We start from the raw sequence: 9,859 nt of genomic DNA, 5'->3' as shown, positions 1-9,859 counted from the left end.
CAGGCTGGCTGGGCGGAAACGCAGTGCCGGAGCCGCAGGAACAGCCAGCCCGCAGGGAAACCCCTCAGAGACAGGCGGGAAGTTTTTAGAATGCAATCAGGATTTACAGGTGGTGTTTAATTTCCCTGTGGAATCCCCTTTTAACCGGGGAACACCCCGCTTCCAGGCCTGGCCTGGCTCGACGGGGGCCTGAGGTGACCCGGGGCAGGGCGGGGGTGGTGTGCGCCGCTACTCGCGGCGTTACGGCCGGAGGGGCGGGGCCGTGGGCGGGGCTCAGCGGGAGCGGGGCCGGGGGCGGGCCGGCCGGCGGGGCCGGGCCGGGCGAGCGGGCGGCGGCGCGGCTGGAAGGGCCGGGGCGGTTCTAGAAGCGCGGCGAGAGGGGCTGCTGCTGCCGGGTGAGCCGGGTGGGGGATCGGGCAGGGCGGGGGCGGCAGCGGCGCCGCAGGTGAAGCCGCTTTCCCAGCGCTGAGGGGTCGCGGGGCAGCAGCTCACCCCGCGCGGGCCGCGGTTCACCTCTCAGGGCCGGCGGGGGGTGTTCCCCTTCGGGGCCGGCGGTCTCCCTCCCTCAGGGCTGGCAGTGTCCCTTCCTCAGGGCCGGCAGGGGTCTCCCCCCTCAGGGCTGGCCGTGTCCCTTCCTCAGGGCCGGCGGAGGTCTCCCCCTCTCGGGTCCGGCGGTGTTTTTCCCTCAGGGCTGGCGGTTCCCCCTCAGGAGACCCCGCCTGTGAGGAACGCGTCGGTCCCCAGCCCGGCGGTGGGGCCGGGGCTGGGCTGGGGGGGGTCAGGCCGGGTGCGCCTTTGGGCAGCCGGGTCGGAGGTGGCTGGAAAGCCGGGGGGGTCCGGCCCTGAGATGCGGCGGTGAAATGCTCGACCCTCCCGGAGGGAGCAGCAGCCGCCGTTGGGGTCAGCGAGGGGCGGCCGCCGTCCTGCTGCTTGCCTCTGCCGTGCAGCGGCGGCTCAGCTGGGGGGGAAAACTGCCGAAAATGACAAAATGACACTTCAGAAGAATCACTGGGCTTTTGTAAACATGTTAGAAGTATCATCATTGCAAAAAAAAAAAAAAAAAAAAAGAGAAAGTGGAAGGGCTGATTTCCCTTTTCCTTTCCCTCTGAATTAAGATATGACTGATATTACAGCAGAACTTAGAAGTATTGCAGGGTGTCAGCTGCACTGACTGCCTGTGTGACTGCTTCCAGCCTGCCATAGCCCCGAGATAGAGGAAGCGATGTCTTGAGCTTCGTTAAAGGTGTTTCAAACTCGCTTGTTCTGCTCCTATCTCATTTTGGTTTATCCTGAGATTTGTTTTCTGAAAAACGCTGGTCCTTATTTCTGTCAAAGCCCGCAGATGTGCAGCCGAGCTGTGGATAAGCCAGGAGAGCGCAGAGAGCCGTGCGGTAATCGAAGCCTTGGTGGAAAAGGGTTGTGCAAAAGCAGTGGAGGGCAGGCTGGCGTGAAAGCTGAAGGCACTACCTGGGGCACGGTAGCTTGCTTTGTCATAGTAATGCGAAACATGCTTTTGAGCAGACAGAATAATTTTATTTCAAGCAGCAAAGAATGTCCTTGTAACCTGGAAGCAAGGAGGAAAGAGGATGTGTAAATATAGGCTGTGTTTGGAGCTGTCTGGCTTTGTGATGTTTGGTATTCCCAGCCAGTAATCACCCCTGTTCCTCAGTAGTAAGTACTGAAGGTAGGCTTTCGTAGAAGACATTTTTGTTGCAAAATCTCTTGCCCCTTAATTTTCTAGGGCTTTGTGAGGGCGAAGCTGAGCTGAAAGGCCACCACAGCCATCTTCACCGGGGAAATACTTCAGCTTTCTGGCACTTAGGACCTAGGAAATAATCCCACAGGTATGTTGTAAATGTATATAGCAACTAATAACTGCCAGTTGTATTTTACAAGCAGAACACTATTCTACAGTTGTAAAATGCCATTGCTATGACACTAACAGACAAGAATTTTGCTTCTTGCTTATGCCATAATTCCTTGAGATTAATTTTTTTTAAAATGTAGCTCTTACCAGTTCAGGAAGTACGAGCCCAGAGTATGATTATGTATTTCAGATACAGTAACAGCAGAGGGAGCATGATTTACCATTTAATATAAGAAGTTTTTCATTCTAGGTCTAAGTCAGGAATCCAGCCTGTTTATAATTTCCATGCTGCGCTTATTGGCGAACTTCCAAAGAAGCAAGCTGTAAACACAGATATTTTTCCTATGACTAGTTCTGATTTTTGTGTATGGTTTTCTATATGTCTGAGAAACGAGAACGTGAAGTGTGGCAGGGGCACGTTCTAGGGTGATCTTAGAATAGAGTCAACCCACACACCTCTGAGATAATGTCTGATTTTAATTAAATTGCTGCTATTATTTGAAAGAATCAGTTCACTGATGGCAGACCATTTTTATATATTAAAAAACCCCCTTCTTTCTGAACAGGAAGATTTTTTTTAATGCTGTACAGCATATGGAAGGTTAAGTATCACGATGCACTAAAATTATGGGCTTTGCACAGTAAAATGCAGACTGAATTCTAATGCTGAGAAATAAGCTCTAATGAGAAAAGAACGTGCGATGTTGCTGTCCTGTCTTCACTGACAGTGTGGGTTTTGACTCTAGTCTGTTTCATATGGGGTGAGTTTGCAGGTGCTGCAGAGCAAGATGCAGGCAGATTTGCTGTGCCTTAGACTAGCATGAATTTTCTTGCCTGCTGGAGTGCAGAAAAAATATTCTTTGCTATGGTTTAAAAAAAAAAAAAAAGCAACCCAAAAACCACAGCTGTTGGGAGCTAATCAAGATGCTTATAGTTTCTAAGGTTATTATAACAAAGGATAACAAGTCATTCTGTATTAGCAGAGATGCATGCAGTTTTGCAGGAATGTACTGTATCCTTGTTAATGCGTGCAAACAAACAGCTTTTCCTCCTTTTCTTTTGGCTTGCCTTGAAAAATACAAGGCAATCATGTTGTATTATTTGCTAGGCAATTATAATTGTTTTCAGATGCACGTTAGACCCTTTGGCAAGAAAGGTAGTGATGCTGGCATAAGCTGTTTTGAGCAGTAAATCCAATACGTACTGGGGGAAGGAGCTGGGAAGCAGTTATTTGATGATGGAGAGAACTCACTTGCGAGGAGGCACCTAATATTGAAAGGGAGCAATGCCTTTTGTGTCTCCTTGGGCATGACTGAGGGCTAGTGTTTGTGGCAAGGTGACTGTGCTGCGCTGGCAGCCTCATGAATCCTGACGTGAGGTTCAAGATATGACAGTGCTGTCTGGGTGGGGCGCTGACGGGTGTTTAAATCCAAAGTTCTTTTGGTCAGAGGAGTGGCTGAATGTTGGAGCATCTCAGTTTATGTGGATAATGAGTTTTGGCCCTGCATTACTTGTTTCAAAGTCTTCAGCCAATGGTGAAGGCTTGCTTTCTTAGGATGAAATTAATATGTTTCCTTAGGATTTAATAATTGTAAAATAGTTTTATAGGTGCCATCACGTGCCAGGCACCGCCTGGCTAATGTGTTGGGCTAATCTGCAAGACATGAAATACTGCTACAAGTTGGATGATTTTTATGGCTGCTTTTCTTACAGAGGTATTGAGAGAAGCTCTTCCTTGGCAACATCCTGAAAATCTGTTTACAATTCAGCCCATCTTTTTGGCTCTAAAGTATATAAGCAATCTCGCAGGTTTTTTGGTAATATTTTCCACTTAAATATAATTAGCCGTATCTACAGCCATCAATACTGACAGCAAGTTGCTGCCTGTTTTTGAAGTTCCATTGTCTGAGGAGGGGAAAGGGGCTGAAGGCAGCTGCGTGGTCAGTTTGGTGCTTCTTGCCGTGTCTGCAAGCAATAAGACAGTGGGTGGAAGGCACTGGCATCTGGAGAAGCCCCAAGCAAACCTGTCTCATCCAAGAGTCCAGCCTCAAATTGCTGTTTGGGGATGGACCATTCTTCAGAGCCTGGCATGTGGACCTCAGCTGTGTATGTGCCAGGAACCCATCTGTGGCCTGAGGTGACTTTGAAGTAGTGATTTGCTTGTTGGATTTCACCATGGTATTTTAAATTTAGGTACATGTGGAAGCAGCTATTTCAGCAGTGATTTTCCAGGTGTCTTTAATAGCATAGGCAAGCACAGAAGAGGAGACAGGCTGTGTAACCCTTATTTGTGTCATCAGCTTGTAAGCTGTTGCATTGTGATGGTTCAGAAAACGTATATACCATTCAGAAAATGATATATTAATCCGATGTTGATGGTATCTGGTTATGATACTTTGTATCACAAACTTTTATTCGTCTGTAGCGAAGTGTGGGTCTGTAAGAATGGAACCAAATTAGTGAACAGTAACCTACCTTAATTGCTTGGAAAAAAACCCATTGTTGTATGCTGTGATAGAAAGAAAAAAAACAAAACAAAACCCAAATCAAAACACCGCCACCCTGGAAGAAATAAGAAATAGAAAACTAGATCAGTTAGGGGTAATTAAAGTTTGCCATGAAGGAAACATGGCTGCAGAGGATGTCTGATGACCTAAAGGTACTGACAGAGCAGTGACTTCTGCTGTGATTTGTGCTCAGAATTGGTAACATTCTGAAGCAGTGAGTTGGCAGTCTGCTGACCAGTGATGATCTGCAGGTTTTTGACTGTGATTCTGTATGGATCAATGAAGTATTGCACACTTACTGCTCTCCTTTCACTTTTGATCTGTTATACCTGTTCTAGCTGTTATCCAACTGCATCACTATCTTGGAGTGGCTGTGAGGTAATGTCACCTGAATTTTGTGGATTGGAGACTGAAATAGGGACTTAGAAAGAAATGCATTAATAGGGGCTGAAATTAACCCTGTGAAACCTTTCCCCCCCCACCTTGTCTTTGGGAAGAGAGGTGACTTTGCTGGTAGCAGTTTGGAGCAGCTAAATCACCCCCCAGTTCCATGCCTCCTCTGGAGAAGCCTGATAGCAAAGGAAGTCTATCACATCTATGTGGGAGACTGGAACAATACTGTGGGGTGTTTTTCTGGAGTTCATGTGATCAAAAAGAAAGTTCCCAGTACAGCAAGAGTCACACTCTGGCCTGATTTGCCATAATAAGCAACAATAAGGGGCATGACTTCTATTCTTTAAATTACACAGACTGGTCTTATGTCGGTTCCACTTAGTTTAATTCTTCTGCATGAGAAGTCTGGGCAAATTTGGAGCCTGGATGAAGGACTTGCTTTTGTTAGTCCCTGTTTTTAGTTAGGCTGTCAGGCAACCGGAGGGTTTCTTCTGACTTGTTTTGTTCTTCTGAGGACACCCTTATCTGGGAATGAAAAGTGACATCACGAGCAAATGATCAGCCATCAGGTAATTGAAAATGCAAGTTGCACTATCCTGTGTGCTATTACTATTACTTTTTTGGTTTTTTTAAAGAAAAAAGCTGCAGAATGCAAATCAAGTTCCCTTCTACACCATTGTGTCAGCTGAATGGTACTTGCTGAGGCTCTTTTGTGGGGTGAAGAGAGGGGTTCATGTTTTTAGGGCTTCTAGCTTCAGCATACACGGGTAGATGTCCTGCCTTCTGTCTAAAGGAAGGCTCTGTGAGGATCAGGCTCTTGTTCTGTGTGATACAAAGGAGACTGCAGCTTATCAGTTTGATCAGAAGTGGGAGCCCTAAAGGGACTGAATGAGTAATAGGTATTTGTTTCTTCTTTTGACCTGAAAAAAGTCCTTCCTTTGGCTTGTGTGGGAGCTGGCTTGAATCCCCCCATGAGTGGAAATGAAATCAGGTTGGGTGAGAAACTGATAACCTTGGTAGATGTGCAAGTAACGTTTCCTTTATAAGCCAGGTCTGTGTTTTTATATCTTCTTGATTAAGAATTTTTAGAAAGACTGAATTCTTTATTAAATAACCTAACTTGTGGAGAGAAATTCCATCCTGGTCTATTTTGTCTAGAAGAACATTTTTCCTCCTGCCAGTGCTCTCTGAAGTCTGACAGCACTCTTTCCAGTGGGAGCAATGATTCATTGAGGTCTTACACTCCTAAAGAAGTGTTTGTACAATATCCATTTGGTTGGCTGGCTTGAGCGCATTTAAGTGAAGGAAAGGAGCAAAGCATTAAGTATCTCTTGCTGTATGTGGAGAAGTTTTAGCTCTACCAGTGTTGGTGGAACAGCTTCTCTTCTGTGAGGACAGTCCCTCAAGTGTGACAGATGTTCCTCAGAGATGAGAACTTACACAAGTGCCCTCAGGATGTCTGTGCTGATATGGTTTGATGTAGCCTCATGAGCCCGGGCACTGTGCTTCTTCCCTGGGCTGTCTTAGAACCCTAGCTCAGGGCAGCGTCAACAGCCTGCTGTGACTTCTGCATGGAGGGCTTTTCTAGCCCAAGGCTGAACTGAGCCCAGTGGCTCTGCTCAAACCTCCTCAGTCTGTTGCAGAGGAATGTCATTATTCTCACTTAAATAAAAGGAAATCTTAAATTCACCTGTCCAGCATGATGTCTTCTCCATTTGAAGATGCTGTTGAAAAAAAGCCAGAACGTAGGCAGTATTTGTCCTACACAGGCTTCTTATCTGGCATTTCTATGCAACTAAGTTCTTCCATTTTCTGTTTGAATAAAACTCATTATAAACATGTGTCTCGATTTAGTTATTGAGGTAGGAGGTGCTAATGTCCCTTCTGCCTCTCTTACCCTCTTTGTTAGCAGATGGTTTAGCTGTGGTGGGGTGGGCATGTGTACGTGTGTGTATGCACACATGCTCCTGCTCTCCAAGAGTGTGGTTATAACATTATACTCGGCCTCCTGTAACTCATTATTTGTGCTGTAACAGCTGTGAAAAGAACGTGTACAAACAATTGGAGAACCCTGCAGCCAGGTGTCCTGCTTGTTCAAGCAAGAGCTGATTTCTCTGTTTACTGAGGTTTCTGTTTATTGACTCAATAAGTCTGAGTAGGATGGCAAAGCTGTTAAAGATCTGCCATGAAGACAAGCTGCTAGCTGGAGTAAGTGTTCTTCTTGGCAGATATCCCCAGCCATGAGAGAACATGGTGGGGAGGTGCAGGGCAGAGAATGTAGTTGTGTTGTTTTAACTGGAAAATTCCCTTGTAATTGTTTTGCCAGGCGTTTGTGTAGTGCGTCCAAAAAACCGCTCCATGAAACGATGACAGACTATGCAGATGGACAGCTGTGGCTTAATAGATCCAAATTAATGCACTTCCCAAGTGCTCTTGACTAGCTGTGCTTTCTGCTACATCACTTATTGTGGCTTTTAGTTTTGGCAGACCTCTGCATGGTACTATTCATTCAGCTTTACTCAGTTCTCAGATTACCCATGTACTAGTTCTGAACTAACTTAAACAAGCAGTTTGGGAATATGCGGTTTGCAGGGGGGGTGAGAAACAGAAGAAGGAAAGGAGAGGACTTATTATGATGCTGTGAGACGTTTTCCTGCTTACTCATGCTCGCGAACTGTTGTGGTAAATGTTTCTGATTCCTCATGTAGTCTTTTTAAAGCAATCAAAAGAATAATTTAAAAACAATTGTCTTGCTGTGTGATAATACATAGCAGAGAACAGAGCTATTTCTGGTGTTCTTCACTGGTGGTGTGTTTGGTGTTAAGGTCCATGGCACTGGTGAGCTGAACTGAGGGTGAAGCTTGGAAAACCCGGCAGGAAAGGGCGGTATCCACCTTCCACCTTCTGTCTCGTGTTGTGCTGGCAGATATGTGGAGCCCAAGGGAACAACAAGATAGAGTTGTTCCAGAATTACCTTATTTTAATACCTTTCTACTTTGCTGCGTTGATTGAAATTTGAGGATATTCCATGTGTTTTCCCTTCCCTTCTCCCCTCCATCCCACTTCCTCATCAGATGTGTGTGATTCCATTTTGCCCGAAATAGCTGCACGTTATTTACTGTGTTTGAAGTAAGAGCAGGTTGCAAGCGGTCATTTCCAGCTACCAGTTTATCCAGTTACAGTGGGTAGGAAAAAAAGAATAGTTGCATCTTGGATTATGGTGAAGAGTTGTCATCTTCCTCTTGACACTGTACCCGGGTGTTGTGAGAGCTCAGTGTTTGCCGAGCAGCAGTGCTCATAGGTGAGGACTGACCGTGGTGGCTGTTACTGCTCGGTGAACAGGCAGCTCTGGAGCGAGCTGTGGGCTCGTCCAAGTGCAGTTCAGACTTATAAATTCCCTGGAAGAAGCAGGTCCTGGCCATCAGACGTACCAAGAGAATTACGGCTCCCAGGAGGCTCTTCTGTATGGGCCTTGCATCCCTTATTTCACTTGCCTGCTACCTTGTCTGCCCAGAGTGGTTTCCTGTCCATGCCCTCAGCGGGCTGTGCTCTTAGAGCTGTAATAGTCTGCTTTCAATCTCCATCTCGAGGGGTTGGGTTTTGAAGCTGGCTCAGCCTTTGAAATACAGAAGTCACAAGGGCTATGCCCAGAGGCCAATATGCTGAGATGATGCATCTTGAATAAGCAGAGTTGGAAATTTCACTTTCAACTTTTCCAGCCATCGCTGCCACTTCCATGCTACTAAATTCTATATTTCTCTATTTGGCTTTCATGCTGTTTATCTTTCTAGACAGCTTTTATATAACTGAGTTCCACAGCATGCTACAAGTCTGACCGTTTAATTTAGACTTTTATTTTTTATTATTATTGGACTATAATACAACTCTGTATACTCTCCTGTTTTTCAGCCATAATTATGCGTGATGTGGAAGGCATTGAGCTGCCCTTGCAGAATATCTTGTTCTCACTCTCTCTGGACTAATATTGCTTCCATTACTTCTGTCATGTGGGCTTTCCATGGACTGCAGTGTCTTCCGTGTAAATCCCAAAGAGTATACCAGAGAGCATTTGAGACACTTAAGTAACAGCTCCAGTGGTTAAAGAAGACTTTTGTCAAGCTTTACTGATTAGAATTCAGTCTTTCAAGGATATAAATCGCTTTCATGAGGGTGAAATGACTGAAGATGAAGATTAATGCTTTGAGGTTTTTTTCTCACAAATAAGTTAGTAATTTTTACTCCTCCTCTTCCTTTTAATTCGTTACAGATTTGAGCTATCTGGAAGATGAAGCCCTTGCTGCAGTTGATGTTCTTCACCTGTATTTTCTTGATCAGGCATGCAGAAGCAGAGTTCTTCACCTCCATAGGTATGGAGAGAACTGATGTGTGATGTTGTGATGTAGTTAATGTGATTCCCAAAACAGTTAAAAGTTTGCAGTTGAAGCATATAGCTTCTCTGGGGACCGTCAGTAAAATAAGACGGTTCCTATGTTATGTTAAGAATTGTTCACCTGTTGTTGTCTTGAACACAGCAAAACCTTATGCTAAAAAGCTTAGTCCTGAATTTATGATTTGTGAAAAGAATTTAAGTGATAAATATGTGAAATATTTTCTTTCACAGAACCTGAAATCTCCTGTCTTCTCAAAAAGCTGGAGTTAGGTGTCAGAAGGGAAAATTAATATCCCTCTTACCTTATGTGTGTTTTGTAAGACCTGAGTAAATCCTGAAGAATTCACATTGTTATAAATCCTGAAAATAAATTGATTTTTATGACAATTTAATTCTTGTGATCTAATAGCTGTGATACCTCCATGTATGATTGTGGTAGAACCTAAAAATAAGCACAAACTGAGTTTTCTCCTATGACTTGGTCTACTGTTTTCCTGTGGAATAGTGTGGGGAATTTACCCCCATAATAGAGACTGATTAACTACAGCTGGCTGTTCTCCAGGGTGTGCTTTGAGTACAGCTATTTCTGAATGGCAGAACTCAAAACTCCCTGTGGTTTGTTTTGCACCACTATGTGGAACCACTCAGGCAGAGCAAGGCAGGGTGGTGTTTCACTGCCAATCCCCAGCACGTGCTCTGAAA

General features: G+C 45.2%; 1 protein-coding gene across 2 annotated transcripts in view; it reads left to right on the top strand.

The window, feature by feature from the left end:
• Positions 1-319: 319 nt before the first annotated feature.
• Positions 320-9,859, top strand: part of P4HA2 (prolyl 4-hydroxylase subunit alpha 2) — a 28,151-nt gene continuing 18,611 nt past the window's right edge. For both annotated transcript variants that reach the window (XM_074155658.1, XM_074155659.1), the window contains exons 1-3: positions 320-395; positions 1,742-1,844; positions 9,035-9,134. In XM_074155658.1, the coding sequence (XP_074011759.1) occupies positions 9,053-9,134 (82 nt within the window). In that variant the 5' untranslated portion in view covers positions 320-395; positions 1,742-1,844; positions 9,035-9,052. The remainder of the gene's footprint in view (positions 396-1,741; positions 1,845-9,034; positions 9,135-9,859) is intronic.

Source organism: Numenius arquata, chromosome 11, assembly GCF_964106895.1.
Source record: "Numenius arquata chromosome 11, bNumArq3.hap1.1, whole genome shotgun sequence".
Lineage (NCBI taxonomy): Eukaryota > Metazoa > Chordata > Aves > Charadriiformes > Scolopacidae > Numenius > Numenius arquata.
Note: the sequence above shows the minus strand (reverse complement) of the source record. Positions and strands in the feature narration are given on the sequence as shown.